Source organism: Podarcis liolepis, assembly GCF_965112155.1.
Source record: "Podarcis liolepis genome assembly, chromosome: 15".
NCBI classification, from domain to species: Eukaryota; Metazoa; Chordata; class Lepidosauria; order Squamata; family Lacertidae; genus Podarcis; species Podarcis liolepis.
In genome coordinates this window covers 16,364,579-16,386,864 of record NC_139566.1, presented here as the reverse complement: position 1 = coordinate 16,386,864, position 22,286 = coordinate 16,364,579, and the positions used below count along the sequence as shown (strand labels likewise).

General features: G+C 50.5%; 1 protein-coding gene across 29 annotated transcripts in view; it reads right to left on the bottom strand.

Moving 5' to 3' along the window:
- The window catches only part of NRXN2 (neurexin 2), a 351,610-nt gene that overhangs the window by 161,292 nt on the left and 168,032 nt on the right, over nucleotides 1-22,286 (bottom strand). For 27 of the 29 annotated variants that reach the window (XM_083477881.1, XM_083477882.1, XM_083477880.1 and 24 more), the window contains 5 exons: nucleotides 11,877-12,038; nucleotides 9,472-9,910; nucleotides 7,844-8,227; nucleotides 6,145-6,348; nucleotides 613-639 (listed from right to left, as the gene is read on the bottom strand). In XM_083477881.1, the coding sequence (XP_083334007.1) occupies nucleotides 613-639; nucleotides 6,145-6,348; nucleotides 7,844-8,227; nucleotides 9,472-9,910; nucleotides 11,877-12,038 (1,216 nt within the window). The remainder of the gene's footprint in view (nucleotides 1-612; nucleotides 640-6,144; nucleotides 6,349-7,843; nucleotides 8,228-9,471; nucleotides 9,911-11,876; nucleotides 12,039-22,286) is intronic. The other 2 variants (XM_083477900.1, XM_083477879.1) reach the window with 1 other exon arrangement.

Sequence of the window (22,286 nt, the reverse complement as noted above, 5' to 3'; positions counted from 1 at the left end):
ATCCTCTATGTAATCTGAGCACTGCCCGAAATCCCAGGTACATTTCTTCCACAGGAAATTCTCTCAAAAGTTCCAGGAATGGCATTAGGGGGAAAACTCACCCTTCCACAAAAACTCAGTGCCACTCACCTCAAAAGGTGTGGTTAAGAGAACCCAGGCATCCTGGCTGTCAGCAGATCCTCTGATACTCATCAGAGGGGAGGAAGGGGCTATTGTTGCATGTTACAGAGGGGAGAAGGCATTGGGGTAGGTGGGCTCATCTCTATGTGAAGCAACTGTGGAGGAAGGGGAACATTTGGCTTCTGCTACTGACCAACTCCTACAGGCTTTAGCAGATGCTCATCCTGAGCGTCTACAAGAAGGAAGACGTTTCATGGGCTTGTTCTGTCCTGGGGACTGAGGAGAGAACCCTTTGGAGCATCCCTGTGTCCTGTTCGCTAACACACACACACACACACACACACACACAAAAGCACACACACACACACACAGCCTACCACCACACCACCTTTTTCCTTTAGAAAAGCAAAATAAAACAGAAACTGCAGGATTAAAAAGAATGAGTCGAAGAAGGAAAAAATGGAAAAAAGAAATATATATATGGCAACTTACTGGGGTTACAGCCTATCCTGACACAGTCTGAGACGGGGGGCCGGGGTGGGGGTGGGGAGAGAGAAGAGAACGAGACAGTTTTATATCCTTCATGGTAACGTCTGCAACCAAACACCCAAAAAGAAAACCAATTCAGCCCACCATCTGGGGACAAACGCACGACAAGGAGGACACTTGCCTCTGCACTGGGGAGGGGTCTGGGTGAGTCTGCCTGTCCCTACTCCACACACCCCACCACAATCTCCTCCACCTGCACCAACAGGATGCAGTTGCAAATATACCTGGGTCTTTCTGTCTATGCACAAACCAGCCGCTGGTCGTTCTCCTGGGGGTGGTTTTTCTGAGTGGGAGGCCTGGGTTGGTGGCCGTGGCCCCCACTCCCTACAATGCCTTGATCCACAGGAGAGGAGGGGAACCTCAGAGCTGGTCCTCCAGGCCTTTCTCCTCAGCCCTCCGGGCTCCTCCAGGCCACTGCCTGCATCAAAGTGCTCCACCAAGGTAAGAGTCACATCTGTGGCCCGGCCCACTTTTTTTGCCTCTGGCCCCCTCCCCCACTGGGATGCGGCCCCCGGGATGTCAAGCACAAGGGAATGTGGCCCTCGGGCTAGAAAAGTTCTCCACCTGTGATCTGGGAGGCCTCCCCCTCCCTATTTTTCAGCTGACAGTTCTGTAGCCCAGGTGAGGGTGATCTACAAATCACCTGAGCCTCTTTTAAGTTTTTATTATCTGCAGTTCTCCTGCATGTTAAATATGAGTCTGGCCCCTCCGCTTTTATTCTGTGGTCTGCACCCCACCCCTGGGTCTGCTACTGAGTCACATTTGGGCTTCAAACCACGGAGCCTGCCTGCCTGCCGCTTGGTCTGATGACCACCCAACCCGTCTTTGCAAGATTTGCTTCATTTCTCAAGGCAGAAGATTGCCTTGTATTAGAACCACTTTAGGTTTTTTTTAAAAAACCTTGTTTAAAATCTTAGCACCAAACAATATGGGATCCAGGAGATCTGTGAACAATCCCTTTTATTTATCTATTTTCATTTATTTTTAAGATGCTGCTGTCTTCAGTCAGGGACCACTGCTAACTTCCATGTAGAAACAGGATCTAATGGGTGTTTTTTGGTTTTTTTTAAGTCGCCTGTATAATGAGATATAATTATTTTGGTTAAAAAATAAAACTTGAAACTGAACCCTAGAATTGTAGGGTTGGAAGGGACCCCAAAGGTCAACAAGTCCAATCCCTGCAGTGCAGGAAACGTGTGTGTTTTTTCTACACTCAAGTGGTATATAAATTTTATGAACGAACTCAGGCTTCCTTAAACTCCACCCTCCAGATGTTTTGAGACTACAATTCTCGTCATCCCTGACCACTGGTACTGCTAGCTAAGGATCATGGGAGTTGTAGGCCAAAAACATCTGGAGGGCCAAGGTTGAGGAAGCCTGAACTAACCAAATAAAAAATTACGTATTTCACTTTTTTGGGTAAGCCACCCTGTGGTCTCGTGATGAGTGGTAATTTGACCAATAATCAATCAATCATCATCATCATCATAGCTAATGAACCACAGACTTCTCGGGTATATACAGTGGTACCTCTGGTTACGTACTTAATTCGTTCCGGAGGTCCGTTCTTAACCTGAAACTGTTCTTAACCTGAAGCACCACTTTAGCTAATGGGGCCTCCTGCTGCCGCCGCGCTGCCACAGCACAATTTCTGTTCTCATCCTGAAGCAAAGTTCTTAACCCGAGGTATTATTTCTGGGTTAGAGGAGTCTGTAATCTGAAGCGTATGTAACCCAAGGTATCATTGTATTATATACATCTTAGTGGGGAGGGTGGGGCAGTGGCCCTAGCAGCCAGATTGCTGAAGGCCCCCCTCCATTTGTCCAACTGAAACTACATCAGCAACCTGAAGCTGCTATGAAAAGGAGGCCAGGATCCACATCACAGGGCCGTTTGGGACTGTATTGTCTGTATCAGACAATTGTGAGCAAGAGGAGAGGGGAGTTATCTCTGAGTTTCTGGACACAAGGTGGTATTCAACTAAGTTTTACTCAGAGCAATGAACGTAACTAAGTTGAACAGAACTGAGCTGAATATCACCACCAACTATTTGTGGCCTGGGACTGATGACATTCACTGAATTGTGGACCTTTACCCATAGGCCTGGTCCTGGGGCTTCCCCACCAACAAACAACCTCCCCAGCATTCAGCTGGTGTCCTGGCCCCCACCCCCACTGCCCCCAGGCCTTTTGCTACACACAGCGCTCAGAAAGGGGAAAGGGCTGGTTTGTGCATAGACTTTTGTGCTTCCATTTTTTGCTTCTCAGTTGCCCATCCTGTTCACCTGTGGCTCCTTCCCAGCCTCCCCTGCTTGCCCTTTGGGATTCCTCCTCAGTGCTGGCAAGTGGCTACCTTGTGAAGACCAGCTGTGCAGTAGGAAGTGGGGCAGCCCTTCCTTCCTCTCAAGCCTGAAGCTGTTGACTGAGAGGGAGGGGAAGGGCTGACCCCATAGTGGCAGTGCCCTCCTCCTCTCCCCGTTCCCCAAAGGTACTTCCCAGCACAACGACACCCAGACAGGTCTTGCCCCCGGCACCATCGCCAGCTCCTCTCCGAGTCAGAACCTCTCAGAACCTCCAGAAACAGGAAGAGCAGCTCCCACAGTTGTTCTGACTGGGGGAAGGGTGTGCCTGGCAATTCCTGGACAGCAGGGTCATGGCACAGGTGCTGCCCCGCTCTCAGTGCTGAGGGCGGGACTAGCAGCACTGCCCTCCTCCCCAAGAATCGCCGGAGCACCCTTCATGGATCAGTGCCTCAGGGAGAGGTAGGTGGGGGAGCCCTGTGAGGGGGAGTGTCCTTTTGGTCGGGGCAGAGGGTGCTCCTGAGTCCTCTGCAGACTCCAGTGTCTGCCAGTGGGGGGAGAGGGGCTCTCCTCTTAATGGGGGGCATGTGGGTGGGGAGTCCCCATTCCCACAGGCTGCACAGCTGGGCTTGGCGTGCGTCGTCAACCGCAACAGAACAGTGGATGCAAACAGTCACAGGACCAAAAGCCCCTCTCATGGGCAGTGGGTAAATTTCAGGGAACAATAGCAACCCCCCCACCCCAGGCAGGAGGAGGGATAAAGGGAAGGGAGGCCCAGGGAACAGAGAGAGGAATGGGCACCAGGTAAGCGGTTTGGGGGGGCACATGGAAGGTGGGAAGAGGGTCATGTTGGAGGGGAAGGGGGGCATTTGTGGGGCCTTTGGTCGCCATGGCTGTTTGCTCTGGGCTGGCCATTTATGTCTCAATGAAGGGTTGAAAACCAAGGTGGGCAGGGAGGAGAAAATTACTGTGCTTGGGTCTTTAGAAAGGTGAATGGGGCTTTCTTCAACCCATTTCTCGTCTGGACACCGAAGAGGACAAAGTGGGGCAGGCACGAGGGAGGGAGGAAAGCTCCTGCCCCTCTCAGTCTCCATGGCTGGCTACGTCAGGCAGGGAAAGCAGGTCCTGGTTTTAACAAAGAGGACCGGCCTCACCACCATCTCTGGTCCTCCAAGGCTACTCCAGGGAAAAGGAGGGGGCCCATCTTCCTCTTCTCCCCAGGCTGGGAAGGGGCATCTTTCCAAAGACCCAGCAACAAAAAGGGAGAAACAGAGAAAAAGCCCCAGGCTTGGCTTCCATGTAACATCCCCACCTTCGCCTCACCCTCTGTGGAGAAATAAGCTGCGGGTGAAAAACCCCCTGTGTTTTGGAAAGCAAAATCCACAAAATAGTGTGTGAGAAATCTGCATGCAGAACTTGATAGCGCTGCAGCTGAGCGCCCGAGAGGATGAGCTAATGTATAGTGATACCTTGGTTGCCCAATGGCTTGGCTCCTGAACAAATCGGCTCCCAAACACCAAAAACCTGGAAGTGCCGTATTTTTCGCTCTATAAGATGCATAGTTTTAGAGGAGAACAAGAAAAAAATATTCTCTCCCTCTCTGCGCAGCGCCTCTCCAGCGAAGCGCAGTCAGGACAGCAAGGACAGCGATCCCTCTTGCTGCTCTGGCTTCTGGGATAGCTGCGCAGCCTGCATTCGCTCCATAAGACGCACACACATTTCCCCTTACTTTTTAGGAGGGAAAAAGTGAGTCTTATAGAGAGAAAAATACAGTGAGTGTTTCGGTTTGCTAACTTTTTTTTGGAAGCCAAACGTCCGACGCAGCTTCCGATTGACTGCAGGAAGCTCCTGCAGTCAATCAGAAACTGCATCTTGGTTTTTGTACGGTACTGGGAGTCGAACGGATTAAGTTTGACTCCCAGAACGGACTCCCGGAACGGATGAAGTTCGACAACCAAGGTTCCACTGTATTTCATTTCTGGCTACCAATTCTACATTTAAAGCTGAAGTTGTATGCCTATGGAGACGGCCACGCAGGGAGCCCCAATGAAGAAAGTCAAGCCCACCAGGGTTGGTATGGCTGCTCCTCAGTAAAGCTGCACAGTTTCATAGTCCATGAGGCCCATCAAATGCTGGACAGCCTTGAAACACACCCTTCCAAGTACCGTATTTTTTGCTCTATAAGACTCACTTTTTCCTTCCCAAAAAGTAAAGGGGAAATGTGTGTGTGTCTTATGGAGCGAATGCAGGCTGCGCAGCTATCCCAGAAGCCAGAACAGCAAGAGGGATCGCTGCTTTCACTGCGCAGCGATCCCTCTTGCTGTTCTGGCTTCTGAGATTCAGAATATTTTTTTTCTTGTTTTCCTCCTCCAAAAACTAGGTGCGTCTTGTGGTCTTATAGAGCAAAAAATACGGTAATCTTTGCTGTGCAGCCCAGACAAAATCCATGATGGGCAGCCTTGTTTTTGCAGGCGTCACCCACGATATCGCGGACATCCCCATCAAGTACAGCACAACCTCCCTCTGCCACGTTCATCCTCAAGAGGTTGGGTGAATGGGCAAAGCCACTTTTTGGGACGGGTTCTGCTAGTATCTCCATGGGAACCCAGCCTTCCCCAACTTTCTGCCCTCCGATGTTTCAGACTATAACTCCCATGAGACCCAGCCAGCAGGACGGGGGTTGATGGAAGTCATAGAGAAGAACTTCTAGAGGACACCTGGTTGGTGAAGTCCAGGCTAGCCTGCCCAGCACAGATTGGTCAGAGGGAGGCTTTTGAGAAATGCCTGTTGCATTTGATGGATCTTTCGCCACAGAGGGATAACTATACATATTTACTCAGGTGTAGCTCAGCCGACTACCCCTGGCGTGCGTCTGTCTGTGTGAAAGGCATATGAACGATGAGAAATTGGTAGCCAAATGAAACAGTATCGCATTTTGCTCCAGCACGATGCGAGAGTTCCCAAAAGCCATGTGGATTTTGCATTTCGATTGCACAAAGATTCCTCCCTGAGAAGGACCCCCTGCGGAAACACGTGTAATGGAGCCTGCCTGCCCCCACCAGAGCGCCCTTGCTGCGTCTGACCACCCTCTAAGGTGTTGCCTGCACCCCAGCACTGCCTCAGGGGGCTCTCTGGGCAGATGAACAGATCCTGCCGGGTTCTGACCAGCTGGTTACCTAGGTTGACTGTGAGCTTCATCTGGCCCCCATCGAGCTCCAGGCGGAGAGTGTCGGCCGACTCCTTGGAGGTGGTGGCCATCATGAAGCCGTAGGCTCGCTGCGACATGAAGCGGAGGGAGACGTCTTCAGCCTCGGTGTGCATGACCGTCGGCAGCATGATCTTCATGTACATGCTCCCGTCATAGCTCAGCACTGTGGCCTCTGTTGGTGGGGAGGGGAGACACAGAGAGAGAAGGGAGTGGGGAGAGGAACCAAGAAAGGGAAGAGTGATTAGGAACAGGCCAGGCTACATGTCCGCCTCACCCACTCCAGGGGGAGCTGACATGGTGCCATCCAGAGACTCTCGGACTACAACTCCCAGCAGCCTCAGCAGCCAGCACGGCCAATGGCCAGAGATGATGGTAGCTGTAGCCCATAGAAGGTGCCACACGGGCTACCCCCTGGTCTGGAGGAGGCTCTGCTGAAGAGCCCGCCCACCCCGTCACCTGATCACCCCTGATTCTTTTACAATGGGAGATTCAGCCAGAGACTGAACCAGGGGCTCTTTGCCTGCAAAGCAAGGGCTGCACAAGGGGAAGCAGGCTTGGAAGAACCCAAGAAGAAGAAGAAAATAAAATCTTTGGGGAGGGAAGGAAATATTCAGAGCCCTCAAAATAGCCCAGTGAGGACAGTGCATGCTCTGTGTGCAGAGAATGCTGAATTGAAATTCATGGGGCAGGAGCCTAGAAAACCAAAGGAGGCATGGGGGGGGCAGTTTGGAATACAGTGGTACCTCAGGTTAAGTACTCAATTCATTCCGTAGGTCCGTTCCTAACCTGAAGCACCACTTTAGCTAATGGGGCCTCCTGCTGCCGCTGCGCAATTTCTGTTCTCATCCTGAAGCAATGTTCTTAACCTGAGGTACTATTTCTGGGTTAGCGGAGTCTGTAACCTGAAGCGTCTGTAACCTGAGGTACCACTGTATTCTGGAAGAGAGCATAGCTGGCTGGCTGGAAGCCTGAAGAGGGGCACACACTCCTCTGCAAGGCAACATTTTCTCGCAGGTCCTCCTGCAGATTGGTCATTTTTCATGTGAGTGGTTCTTTTAAAAAGGCAGATGGCAAGAAGGAGCATCCCCTAAAAAGATGCACCACGATTTCTCTGGCACATATGGAGGAAAGTACCCTTTTCACGTCATGTCAGGGCCAAGTGTGAAGCATCAAAAATGCTGCTTGTTTCATAATGGCAGCATTAAATAACAACAACAACTAGAACACAGCCCACTGGTAAATAATTCTTTACAAGCCCACCAGCCACTCAGAGACCTTTCCAGTTTTGCAGTTTGATGGGTGGTTTGCACATGGACCAATTCAGGTTGCACCATGAAAGTGGGGGGGGGGGCAGACCCCTCGGGCAACAAAAGCAAGAGGTGGGGAAATGACCCGGAAGTCAGGGGATGACTTCAGGCAACCTTATGTAACCTCTGTTCAAACAGGATGAATGCTCAACGAACGGGTTGTCTGAAAGAGGCTTCGGTTACTGCTTGGGCCAGGCTTTGCCCACCTGGTGCCCTCTGGGTGCTTTGGCCAACTTTGGGCAAGCATGGCCACCCCTCTTGCACAGGGTCAAAGATCTGGCTTGTGCTGAAGCTCAGCAAAAGGAAGCTCAGCTGGTTCTGGCACTCCTTCTGCCTCCTCTGGGCCCTGGGTCCCCTCACCTCTCTCGCACAGCCGGCCCAGGTAGCCAGTGCCCACGCAGTCGCAGATGAAGCGGTTCCAGCCCTCCCGGCAGAGGCCTCCGTTGCGGCACGGGGAGCTGCTGCACTGCTTAAGGGTCTCTCGGGAGCAGAAGCTGGAGACGCCAGCCACGCTCTGCACCTCGGCCAGGCGCCGCACGTCACGGCTCTTCCCGTCAATGAAGAGGTCCCTCACACAGCCCACGTAGCCATAGTTCAAGAAGGCTGTCCACACCTCGGGGGGCAGGATGAGGTCCAGGCGGTTCTCAGGAAGCCCCCCGAGGTACATCTCGCTATCCAGGTCCAGGATCTCACTCTCCCCGCTGGCCAGGAAGGGCGTGCTGCGGCTGTTAACGGAGATGGAGCCTGCAAGGAGGGAAAGCAGGAGAGGTCACCCCACAAAGTCTGGCTCACTGACTGTCCCTCCCCCCCAACTGACACTTGCATCTCTCTTCCTCTGGGGCTGCATGGGCCAACAGTTTACCCCAGTCAGAAAAACTATGGGGACAGCCCTCTCATTATGCTTTGAAAAGCAGCAGGTTGGTGCCCCCCTGCCAAGTCTGCCTGCTGCCCGCCTACACCTCCCCACCCCAATGCATCAAGGAAAGGATAAGAAATTCAGCCTAAATAAGAGGGGCCAGCAGGAAGCAGCCCATGGGGGCTTTAGTGCCCCAAGACCCCCCTTCTTCCTTGAGAGGAGGCTTGCGGAGTCCCTTGCAAAAGGAAGGCCAGGGCTTAGTTGATCATTAGGCCCTCCTCTCTCATTGAAGTGAGCATGCCCCACTTTCTCCCGGTGCCCCCCCCATAGTTTTTCCTTCCTTGCTTCGCACTGGCTTCTCTCTTCCTTTTTGTCAAATTTTTATTACATTTTTAAATCTCTACATATATATTTGATTCCAAATTTGTCATACATTTCTCTTTAAACTTTGACTTCCCATCTTTCCCTCTGTGCTGTTCTTAATCCCATGCCATTTACATACTGCTTTCTAATAAACATTTCACCTAAGACACATTCTTCCGTTTCATATATTATCAATTTTCCACCACTGCTCATATTTGGAATCCTGCTCGTGATTTCATCTATTTTTTTCCAGATATTCCAAAAGGGGCGTCTCTCTTCCTACAAGATTCTCTTTCTTGTAGGTTCCCAGCAATAAGAAGGCATCCCTGACAATCACTGTGCTGCAGCAAAGGGAAGTGTTGCCCCCATCCCTCTGGGGAATGCTGCTATCTCTGACCCTGTGCATAACTCCCTTCCATATGCCAGTGAGGGAAGGGCGATTGTTGCTGGCAAGCAGCCACCGCTGTGTGACACCCCAGTGGCCAAGGAGTCACAGGCAGCCTATGGGGTCAGAGGCGGCAAGGTTCCTTGGAAAACCAGCCGCTGCTAGTAACGGGGCGCTGAGGATCTCAGGTCGTCCTTGAGGGCTTCCCAGAAGAGGCAGCTGGGCAGCTGGCGTGAGAAGAGGGTGTTGGACCAGATGGGTCCCCTTTGCTCTCATCTGGCAGCCAAGCCCTTCTGATGACCCCACCCGGCTCCAAATTGAACAGGACAAAGATCAGGCACAAGCGCGCCCCCAGCACCTGAGGTGGCAACAGAGCCCACTCACCCTTGCGCCCGTCACGCTGGAAGTCCACATGGCACCACTCGCCGTCATTCACCTTCTTGCTGCTGGCCCGCATCTTGATGCCCCCAGAGCCCATGTCCAGCAGCAGGTAGAGGTAGCCGTCGAGGAGCTCCATGGCGAAGTAGTCAGCCTTGTGCAGGCGCTCAGAGCGGCCCTCCTTGGGCGGCTGCAGCCGGCCGTGGCTGAAGAGCAGCAGCCCGTTTGGCTCTGTGGTGCGGAAGTCAAAGGAGATGGAGCCCGTCTTCTTGGTGTTCCATTTGGGCAGTGAGATGTAGGCCTCAGGGGACTCAAAGGTGACCGGGTCGAGGGCCGCTACATTCTCGCAGCGGAAGACCAGGTCCCCATTGATCTTCATCTTGGGGTCCCCTTCCTTGGCCAAGCGAGACAGCTCCAGCTTGAAGTCATTGTTCTTATAGACAACCTGCAAAGGGATGGGAGAAGCAGGCGGGGTCAACAGGACACGGTGAGCTTTGTCACACCTTGACGTGAGCCAGCTCTCCACCATCTTGGGATTTGACAGAGAGAGAGAGATGAGGAGGGAAGGAAGATGGGGAGCAACCAGGGAATGTTGCCTGTGGATTTGTTCGACATGACCTGTGGAGTCCTGTGGTTCCATGATGCCAAAGGTTCTTTGTTTGCCTCTCAGATTTGACCATGAATATTTATTTAACCCTAATTTTAAACAATGGGGAATTTAACAATGAATAATGGTCACACATACTTTAGAACAATGCAGAACAGCTGACGGCAAAGCCGTTGAGAGGCAATCTAGAGCAGTGTTTCCCAACCGGTGTGCCGCGGCACACTACTGTGCCGTGAGACACCGGCTGGTGTGCCGTGGGAGGGAGGCGGGCGAGTCGGGCGGCGAGAGGCGGCGGCGGCGGCGGCGAGGATCCGCGTCGAGCCGGGGGCGGCTCCGCGGTGGTGGTGCCGAGCGGCGGGGCAGCTCGCGCAAAAGGGAGGAGCGCGAGACAGCGGAGGAGGAGGAGGAGGCCGGCATGTCCGGGCAGCAGCAGCAACAGCAGCAGCAGCAACTCCCGGCGACGGCTCCTCCTCCGCCCGCTATCGCCGCCGCCGCCTCAGCTGCCCTCACTCTGCTGCCTCCTCCCACCCCGGCAAGGGGAAGGGAAAAAACGTTCACTTTTGTGCGTCCCCCCCCCCCGCGTGACGCTGCGCGCTGACGTCACGGGGCGGGGCTTTAATGGTGGTGTGCCGCGAGATTTTTTTCCGGTAAGCAGGTGTGCCGTTGCCCAAAAACGTTTGGGAAACACTGATCTAGAGGGCTGTAGTTTGGCCACTTTGACGTGCTCCCCCAGCTCTCAGGAGAGTTGACCAGGGGATCACTTTGACCCTTGGTGCAGGGTCAGACTGGGGAAAACCCAGCAGGGCTCAGGTCCCCATGAAGACACAAAGAACACTGGGTTTTCCTTGGGCCAGTGATTCTTCCTCTCAGCCTAAGCTACCTCACAGGGTTGATGTGAAGGGGAGAGAGGGGATTCTGTCTGCCACCATGAGCTTCTTGTGGAGTGAGTGAAGCTATAATGCAATCCCAGTTTCTGAAGAGAAGGAAGACCCTCTCCACTGAGAATATGAGGGTTGGTCCACACTTACCTTTCCTCCGTGCTTTCCAGACACAAGTCTGCGCTCCATGTTTGAGCGCTCTTTTTTAAATTATTCCTCTGGAGCTTTCCCTGCACAAATCTGCTCTTTACCACTGCATCAGAGCAAATGGCAATCCATGAAAAACCCAAATGGCTGTTTATTGTGCTTCAGCTTTAAAGAGCAGGTTTTGTGGGGGAAGCTCTGAGGCTAAATAATGAGCACTTGGACACAGAGCTTCAAAGCGTGGACCTGTGCCTGGAAAGCGCGGTGCAATAGGTAAATGTGGATAAGCCCTGAGTACACACACTGAGGATGATTGAAATCACCCAAGTTAAATATGTGTAAGATGTAACTGCACAGTATTTCATTTGCAGCCCCAGGAGATGCTCTGTTCTTTAGGCCAGCAGTGGAAAACCTGGTGCTGTTGGATTCCAGTTCCCATCTGTCCTGGCCATGTGGCCAATGGCCATGGATGCTGCTGCCGCTGCTAGGAGCTGGAGTCCACCAATGTTTAAGAGCCAAAGGCTCCCTTCAGTTCTACAGCATCAACTTTGCACCTGTGCAAGAGACCAAGGGACAAGCAGAGCCCTTCAATCCTTTCCCCCTCTTCCCAAGGTCCCCACCACATCCTCTCTGAGGGTCCCCAAGATGGAAAGGCAGCTTGTGTCAGTTCCCAGCAAGGAGGCTCCTTACATCAAAAGTAATCTACATATGCTCAATGGGGATTAACCCTCCAACCCTGAGCCACCCCAACCCACCAGTCCCAACCCCACCCCACGACTCACATCCTTGAGACATCCCATGAAATTGTTGCTGACGGGGGACCCGGGCAGGTCGGCCGTATTGGGGCTCCCCCCAATGTAGAAAAAGTCGTCCGAGCCCAGCATGGTGTAGTCTTCCTGGGTGTAGCCGGTGGTGGTGAGGATCCCATCCACAGAGATGGTCACCTGTCCGTCGTGAGCGCAGGGGTTGGGGGGAGGGGTCGGGGTTGGGGAGACAAGGAGACAACAGAGTGTTAACCAACGAGGGATCTGGCGGGGAGAAGAGGGGAGACTTGGCGGGGCAGGGGAGAGGAGGAGCTGCTGACTCATTTTTATGTCTGATTGTCTTTCTGGAGAAATACCGCACTTTCGTTCTGATGGAGGGTGGGAGGAGGGGGGAGGAGGAGGAGGAGGAGGAGTGAGGCAGGCAGAAGGGTGAAAGGGGAGAAGAATCTGCACAAGGTTTGATGGTCCAGTTGGGGACAGGGCAGGGGCAGTCTTGCAGCCACTGCTGCTTTGCCCCCCGTTGAATCAATTGATGGCAGCTTCTGAGTCCATGTTTTGGCTGTGTAGTCCCTCCCCCTCTTGACCCAATCATCATGCCACCACCCATTGCCATGGCGGTTCCGCCAACCAGGGAGCACCCGTTTCAGCTGGCTGTTCAGGAAAGGACTCCAGAGTTACCTGGGAGAAGAAAAGAATTACATGGGGCATTTTTTGAAAGAAGAGTGTGTGAAGCAGGTTGCAGTTTAAACTAGTTTTGAAGGTCGATTGAGCGGCTCTCCTTGAGGAACTGTTGCTTTGCAATTCTGCCAAGAATGAGCTGCTACAGATTTCTGGGTCTTTCTTGGTTCCTCACAGCCTCTTGCTTGGAGACGTGGCTCAAAAACTGATTTGGAAGTGCAGCCTGAACCCCGCTAAAGCCATTTGCAGTTGTTTAGGGCTGAGGTTTTCAACCTTTTTGAGTCCATGGCTCCCTTGACCAACTACACACTGCGGCACCCCTGTGGGGCTTAGGAGCCCAGTTATGTCACCCTTGCCTGCAGAGCTGGCAGCTTCTCACCCCTTTTTGAACACCCTACCTTAAGGAGTGTTCCCTCAGCCTCATTTCCTCTCCCCTCTCCTTCAGAGTCGTCTAGGAAGCTGCTGTTGCCACCCTTGGTCTGTGAGCTGCACCCCCTGCCCAGGGCCAGAGGCACCATTCGCCTGGGGAGCTTGTAGCCAGGGCTGCTGCAACAAACAGCTGTGCAAGCCTTTGGGAGGCAGAGACGCAAGAGGGCATTAGAGCGAGGAAGGAAAGGAAAGAAGGACAGAAGCCAGTGTTGCCTGAGGCACCCTTGACTATCCCTCCAGGCACCCCAGGGTGGCAGGACACTGGTTGAAAACCACTGGTTTAGGGGGTTTCTCGGTCACAGGCATGGCAATATCTGCCTATACCCTCCCATCGCACCCTGAACTGCTCCCAAGACTGTTGTGTGTGTCCTGCTGACCTTCCTTTGGGGCGTCGGCCTGGCCATGAACAAGGAGCAAGGACCTTCGTCCCCAACAACAGCCACAGCACTATGCAGCTGCAGCCACAGCTGGTGTGGTGTCAGGGTTGCAGCTTCGGACTAGGACCTGCAAGGCCAGGGTGCAAATCCCTACTCGGTCCTGAAGCTCACTGGGTCACCATGGACCAGCTACCATCTCTCAGCCTAAGCTACCTCACAGGGGTGTTGTGAGGGTAAAACAGGGTGGGGGAGAACTATGTGCACCACTTCCAGCTCCTTAAAGAAATGACAGAACACCTATATATAATAAATAATACATAAAAAACACCCCAGTGGCTCATGGGAATCCCATCTGCTGTTGAACACACATTCAGGGCCAATGGAAAAAGTCAAGGGTCTTCCTTATGCAGGATGCTACCATATCCTCTGTCAGATCCATGGTTCATCTAGCTCAGCATTGTCTACACACCACAATGGCAGCAATGATTCTCCAAGGTTGCAGGCAGGTAGTCTTTCTTGCCAGCCTTACCTGCACCTGCTGCTGGGACTTGAACCTGGGACCTTCTGTGTGTTACAAGCAGATGCTCTGTGGGCCCCTCCAGAAGTCCTTTTGTGTGTGTGCATTCCTCATTTGTGTTTGCGATGGTATCGGGGTGATGATACATGACCCTGCTTTCAATACCATTTGCGCCTGCAAAAGTTTTGGGGTGGCCACAATGCCTCATCTTCCCATCAAAACATATCCTGTAACTTCCTGCGAAAATCCTCCAACTTGCTATATCAAACGTATCCTGGGGTTTGTGGGTGTGTCCCATTATTGTGGCACTTGTAGTAAACTGCTTTGAGGTTTGTTTGTTTTTTACAATCAAGCTGGCTGTAAAATTTATACACTTTTTGTGCATAAATAAGTTGGAACAACAACCACCTTCAAAGCAGTTTATTGAATTGAGGAATTGAATGGAGTGCCCTGGAAGAAGGTCTTGGTGGACTAGCTGGGACCCTCAACAGGAGCACTGTAATGTTTTGTTGCAGCCCCCTACTTGTTGCTGAACACCTGCCTTGAACAAAAGTTGACCTAAACAAGGGGCTGGAACTGCTCCTAACCCTGCCCTAACTTAGGTTTCAAAGAGGCATTTCCTCCAAATGTGTATTCACTTTGTTAGCTTCCTTTGGAGCACAGAACTGGCGGCTTCTTTGCATGGGGATAGAACATCCCTGGCAGCCACTGACATTTTTTTCCACACTGGAAGAAGATTTCAGTTTAGCCATTTATTCCATTCCTCTTAAGAACTACAGATTTTGAAGCAGCTCCATTAAGGAAGTCTCTGCTGAAGGCTGGCAGAGCTGGGCAGCTGGAATTTGTAAACTGGGAATGAATGTTGCAGCAGCAGCTCAGGCCGCTTTGGGTACCTTTTCTAACAGCTTCTAAAGGAGGCAAATATCTCCAAAATGACTCAGCTGCTTATCTTACAAGACAGGGTGTCAGGGTTCCCCTCAGAGGAGGAGCAAAGGGAGCAGGACCTTACAAATTCCACCCTGCCAAGGAACTTTTAAAAGCTTTTGGGTCTGGACTTCCCAGACCGAAGACTGAAGGTGGTCTCACCAGTGACATAGGTTCCTGGTCAGTTCTCAAGCCACTACTCCCATCTCCCCCAGGGTCCCAGGAGCAGAGGAGATGGTGAACCAGGAAGGAGCTTCAGAGCAGCTGTCAAGTGCTCCACATTAGCTTCCAGTGAGGAGACTTGGAAGGAGAAGCATGGAAGCACCTGTCCAGATCTAAGCCTGGCTGGGACCCTCCAGCTCCTATGCAAGACCCCCTTCTGGGCTACTTCATTGCTGAAGCTCCAGCCTTCCAGACTTGAGGAAATGGACACTAGGAAGGTGTAGGGATTGGGGTTTTCTGTAGGCACCATTAGCATCCTTGGCCATGGAGGACTTCCCGTGTTCACTTGAACACATAAAGAACAATGACTCTAGGCGTCCTACCTTGCAACTGGTGTTGATAAACATACTGCCTCCAACAGTGGAAGTAGAACAGGGTTAGTAGCCACCAATAGCCTCATTCTCCACGAATCAATCTGTCCAATCCCCTTTTAAAGCCAAGTTGGTGGCCATCACTGCCTCTTGCGAGAGCACATTCCATAATTCAACTACATGCTACGTGAAGGCCTTCCTTTTACCTGTCCGGAATCTTCCAACATTCAGCTTCATTGAGTCCATGAGTTCTAGTGCTACATGAGAAAGGAAGAAAAAACTTTTCTCTGTCCCTTTCTCCACACCATGCAGAATTTCGTACGCCTCTATCATGTCTCCCCTCACTTGCTGTACCCCTAAACTAAAAAGCTCCAAATGCTACAGTCTTTCCTCATCAGTTCCCTTCATAATTTTAGTTGCCCTTTTCTGAACCTTTTTTTCAACAATATCCTTTTCGAGGAGCGGTGACCAGAATTGTCACAGTACTCCAGATGTGACTGCACCATAATTTGTGTAACAGCATGATGACATCGGCAGTTTTATTTTCAGTTCCATCCCTAATGATCCTTAGCATGGAATTTGCCTTTTTCACAGCTGCCTCACACTGGGTTGACATCTCCATTGAACTATCCACTACAACCTCAACAGTCTTGTTCCTGGACAGTCACGGCCAATTCAAACCCCATGAGTGTGCATGTGAAATTAATATTTTTTGCCCTGACATGCATCACTTTACACTGCATTTGGAGTTATTCACAATCCCTTTTTGTTTCAATGATCCTGAACAATTTACTATAATCAACAAGCTTGTCCAGCTTACAACTCACCCTTAACTCTCGATTTATGAATAAAAAGTGCATGTGCTCCCTATATCTCTCCATTTGGAGAATTGTCCATATATTCCAGTAACAGTTTCCTGTTACTTAACCAGTTCTTGATCCACAAGAGGCTCTCTCTTCTTGCTCCATGACTGCTAAGCTTTCTCGGAAGTCTTTGGTAAGCTACTTTGTTGAAAGCCTTTTGAAAGTCCAGGTACACTATGTTAACTGCATAGCCTCTATCTGTATGGTAGTTGACACTCTCAAATAACTCCGATAGGTTAGTGAGACAGGGCTTGTCCTTTCATATGCCATGCTGGTTTTGCTTCAGCAAGGCTTGTTCTTCTACCAGTATTACCAGACCAGATGTCAAGTTAAGCGGCTTGTAATTTCCAGGATTTCCATGGACTGAAGAGGGCTACAGTCTGGTGCTCAGCTAAGGCCTCTCCCCACCCTAAGCTTCTTGCAGGAGGCTCTTAAAGGGGAAGTCCTCCAGCTTGGAGTCTAGGGTTCCATTGCAGTTCTACTGACTCCTGCCTTGCACATTGCCTGGAGTAGTACACAGGCAATGGGAAGCATGATGCCCTGGTGTAAAGGAGGCTGATAACTCAGGGTAATGTGACTCAGGGGCTGCTGCTTCCAAGGATCCCAGTTGGAAGTCTCTAGCGCAAGGAGTTCCTGGCTTAAAGGTGCCGAGGCTCGACTAAGATGACAGAGGTTGGAAAGTAACAATTGGGAGTTGCTGTGAGATTATGGACATTGGGATGTAGAAAGGGGGGGTATGGGGAAGTCCAAGAAAAGAGGTTTATGAAAATATGTTTGAAATTATATGTGTATGTTTGTCTTTTTAAGTGTTTGTTTGTTCTTTAAAAACTTTGTAAAACCAATAAAAATTTTATAAAAAAATAAATAAATAAAGGTGCCGAGGCTCAATATCTGTGCTGGGCCCAGGCTTAGCACCTCCACGGCACGTATCCCTGAGTCATACTCATTACTCAGAGAACAGGCCCAAATGCAAATCAATGCCACAAGCCTGTTATTTATTTACTCACTGCTAAAGCTAAGCAGGTTTAGTTGCAACAAAGCGCCTGGGAATCAGAAGCAGCTTTTGAGTCCTTCCCAGGAAGAGCAACTTATAAATGCAACAAATAAAAGCAGCCACTCTTAGGAGCCTAAATCCCAGTTAGACTCATTTGCAAGCCCCTTTTGTTCTGGGGAAATTTTCAGACAAGAGGCCCTCTGAAAACAGCTGAGAGATAACTCGCCTCTTGTTTGTTATGTGGCAATTGTTGCCTTTTTATTTATAGTAACGAGATTGGCTTTATTCCTTTGGCTGCAGACCACAAACCATTTAGGAGCTTTGCTGAAATTCCACGGAAATACACAGCAATGTTAATGGATTGTGGGTTGCAGCCTCCTCCTCCTCCTCAGAGGGCTCGGCTGCAGGTAGCTTCCTCTCCTGTGTTTCATTATTATTTGCTTGGTTTTGAAGAAACTGAGAACATTACTGGGTGGGTTCCCAAGTGATTTCCCCCACTAATGCATTTGCCCTACGGACCCTCTAAGCCTTAATGAACCCCCAAAGAAACTTTGAAAGCATCAGCCAATTTCATTCCGCTGGGGAGGGGAAGTGGGCAGGCTGGTTATTACAAGAAGTAAGCCTTGCCTCTCCATTCTGGATCTAGCCCAAGGTCCATCTCACTCAGAGTGTATCTGATAAAGCAGCCTTCGCCAGATGTTGTTGGACTACAGCTCCCATCACTCCCAGCCAGTTGGTGAAGGCTGTGACAAAGCCTGAAAGACTGCTGGATTCGGCTAGTGAAGAGTTGATACTGTGGCTGGGGTTGGGGAGAGGGGGTTATAGGACTATGGATGCTATAAGGATCTAAACACTGCTTGTCTGCCTGCTTGCTATTCCACCTCCGTAATACCTGCTCCACCCACATACTTGTAAATCAATAGATTATTGGCGTCTTCAGCGCTTTCTTCTGCAAAGCGAAGGTTGCCTTCAACCTTCCACAACTTGTGGAAGCTGTAAGCAAGAAGCATCTAAACCTTCTGCCTGAGTACATCTGATGAGGATAAACAGAAGTTCTGTTCATTTGGTTCTTCTGTGATGAGGGACTTGGAAAGATAGAGGCCACATTCACATGTCACAAAATGCCAAAATGGCTTATCATGGGTTGTTGTGGATGCTGCCTGGTGACTCTGACCCCAGAAACAGACCGATTAACCTTGGTTTCTCATGATGCCCAAACCTGGAGTCACCATGGCTTGTTGCTCCCTAAGAAGCCGGACTGCAAACCATCCTTAAACCATGGCTGGTTGCTGGCCTGCAAGTTCTGGATTGTAAGGGAGAAGCCAGCATCTCCAGAGTTCAGATACCATGGGCAGCCAGGATGAACTACAATGTCCTGCCTTGTTTCTCTGGCTGGGAACAGTGAAGAGTTGGAGTGTGGGCAACCAGGCAAAATACACCAGCACCATTATTGTGAAGTGTGAACCCAGCCGCTGCCTCTTGATTCTTTCTTACAGAAAGCCCTGGTTTGCAACATGGATCAATCCATAATGATGCTCTACTATTGAGTAGATAAAGATAAAGGGACCCCTGACCGTTAGGTCCAATTGTGACCGACTCTGGGGTTGCGGCGCTCATCTCGTTTTATTGGCCGAGGGAGCCGGCGTACAGCTTCTGGGTCATGTGGCCAGCATGACTAAGCCGCTTCTGGCGAACCAGAGCAGCGCACGGAAACACTGTTTACCTTCCCACCAAAGTGGTACCTATTTATCTACTTGCACTCTGACGTGCTTTCGAACTGCTAGGTTGGCAGGAGCAGGGACCGAGCAACGGGAGCTCACCCCATGGTGGGGATTCGAACCACCAACCTTCTGATTGGCAAGTCCTAGGCTCTGTGGTTTAACCCACAGCACCACCTGCATCCCTGCTATTGATTACCTGGGCTAAATTATCAAGAAGGCTATTGCTAATATCCAACAGGGCTGAGTGTCACAAGTAAGAGCACTTGCAGAAATGGTTAGCACATGAGTGGACCATTTGGTTCTTGTGCCTCTGCACAAACCAAAGGTCACATGGGCTGGTGGTAGCATTCCTAGGCCAGGAAAGGCAATGGCCCATGGTGCAGCTTTCAGCAGGTGCAAATGTATTGGCTGAGTGGTCCATGATGTATGGAGCAAGGCAGAAAGGGCTGGCCAAACTGTAAGCCACATTAAAGGTTATTAAGAAGTGCAGAATAAAGACCTGCAGGCTGCCTCTAACCCACAGGGCAGTGAGAGAGTGCCTGCTCTGTATGGAGAAGGTCCCAGGTCCAAGCAGGATCAAGCAGGAAAAACCCTTCTCTGTCTGAGATTCTGGAGACCAGAGAGACAATACTGGGCCAGATAAACCTGGCAGGAGAGCAGCTTTCTATATTCCGCCTGAACTGGTGCGATATGAACTTGCTTAGATTTCCAGACTCGCCATCTCTCCGGTAACAGCAGCTTAGATAAATAAAAATGTGGAACCTGATGAAGTGAAAGAGAGAAGAACAAACGGCTCACCCTAACGGCTGCAGTCTTAATGTCCCTCCACAATACCCTGGTCTGCTAGGAATGCTTCTGGAGCTACATAACTTGATTAGGAGGTAATCTTTGTGTTTAGAAGGATTACAACCACATCAGAAAAGCCGTGCAGCAGCTGGATCAGGCCAAAGGGGGCCCATCTAGCCCTGCACTCTCGCCACACAGGGACCAACCAGATGCCCATTATGGGAAGCCACACATGAGCAGGACACAAGTGCAACAGCACCATGCTCTGTCCCATGGCACAGCTTCCCTGGGGCTGAATGACACCAGTGGCTGGACGTTCTGACTTGCAGAAGCTCCCACATAAAAAATAGCAAGTCAGCTTAGCTCAATCCTTCAGCAGCCCCTGTTCGGGTGAGCTTCAGCCAACCCAAAAAAGCCTCATGCCCCAAGTGAACTCCTCTCAGGCTTTTACCAGCCGAGGAAAAATGTCACACTGCTCTCCCAAAACCCAGATCCCTTGAGGGTCTGTGAGAAGGAACAGCAGAGGGGCACCAATTTCCGTTATGAAAATCTGACTAGCGCTCAGGTCAACTCTTCAACCCTTAAACTCTCCCAAATTTCAGGCCAATTATGATGAATCCGAACAGCATTTAGCTAGAAGAACTGACAGCTGCAGAGAAGGAAGAGCCAGGCAGCAAGGCTAAACAGGGAAAGAAAAGCCAAGGTGTTGCTGTTCCTGACACTCCTTGGCTGGACATATGGACCAATGGTGCCATCCAGGCCATTAGTAATGGTGTGAATGATGGAGCTAAGTGGGGGTCCTCATCTGTACCAGGATCCTGATGGGGACTTTGCCCATTTGCCCTCTGCTGTGGTCCCAACCAAGATCAGGCCCTGCACCCAAATGCCTATTTTTGCCCTGGTGCGAAAGGGACCTTCCTTTCCAACACACACCAGAGGCACAGAGCTCCACAATTTAAGCTCCAGGTGCAAAGATGTTGAAATGTTTTAATCTTTTGCTGTTAACGGTAATAGTTTTTATAAACTGTTTTTAAAACTGATTTTATTTTATTTTAAAAAATGCTTAGAGGTTTCACTACTATCTAAGTAGCTTATAAATTTTGTTAAACTAATAAAATAAACTGTGACCTTAGTGGGGGGGCTTTGGGTCTCCCTATGCCTGCTATTTTCTTCTTTAAAAAAAAAATTCTCCCAACTAATGGCGCAAATGGTGTGCTCTGTGCTGACTGGGGGGTGATGGGAACTTGCATTCCAAAACATCTGAAGGGGCACCAGGTGTCTGTGCTGCTTAAAGGTGCCACAGTTCTTTTCTGCTTTTGATGGACTGACTCCCTTTCTAGTAGAGTCGAACATCTGGTGAGGTGGATTTGACTGAAAAGAGCTTGTCCTGAAATGCTGGAAAAGAGCAGGAAACTGAAAGCTCAGGCAGTGAGGAGGCGAGCAAAGAGTTTAATTGAGGGGGACGGGGTCAGTGCTTAACCACTTAAAACAATAACTCCTCCTGCTGCTGACACTTAAAACAACCAGGCAAGAAGCATTTACAGGCAGTTCCAGGAGCACTAAGGCCCTCTAAATGGAGGCAGGGAGACTGCCTGGGGCTGAGCTAATGAGGTGTTAATGACTCCAGAGGAGGTCTAAATGGATGCCAAAGGGGGCACTTGAAAAGGCAAAGGAGAGGGGCATAGGCAGATCCCTCTTTCAATCAGGACAAGGCAGCTGCTGCAGCCTTTTCCTCCAGTCTTCTAAGACTGACCTGCATCATGGATGTCATGCACACTCTCTCACAGAATGCTGTGTTATGTGGGAGGCAAAAGGTGGCCCAGCTGAAAGTGGCTGCAAAAGTTTCTGCCATAATAAATTTGTCAGACTTAGGTGCAACAGAACTCATTATTTTGCAGGACGTTGGATAGTAAATTAATGATATAATAACAACACACCTCATAATGCACCTCCAACATCTTTCTCACTAGTGACCATCTCCAGTTGCCAGTTGCCAAGGGCTACCAACAGGGAATAGTTCTCCACTTTGCACCCCGCTTGGGGGCTTCCCAGATGTATATCTGGATTTCCCATTGCTAGAGACTGGATACTGGAGTAGAACTTTGTGGTCTGCTCCACCAAGGCACTTCCTTGAACATTTAGGTCTGTAAGAGAGCTTTCCACTTAAACAGTTCCACAGCCTTAACGCCACAGAGCATTAAGCACTATCTACAATCTGCAGAATGTTTTTAAAATTTCAGCAGTTGGTGGGGGCTTTTGTTTGGAGACGACTCTTCTCTTCATCTCCATAGAAACTGACTATGCTGGCTGCTGTTTAAAGGGAAGCTGTCTTGTTCAAATGCCATTTCTACAAGGGTTCAAACAGGGCAAAAGTCAAAGTGGAGCAGGCAGAAAAGCTGTGGGCCACCCTTGTGACAGAGGCTCATGTGGAACTCTTGACTGATCAGTGTGGACTAGTGTGAAATGTAGGTGTTTCTTCTGTCTGGAGCACTGAGGTGATCTCAGGGCTAAACTGCACTTGACCCTGACTGTGTCTTTGCATCTCAAGTGCATGTACTTAAAACGCAAAGGGTTATCAGCAGGGTGGGGAGCTGTAAACCCCAGAA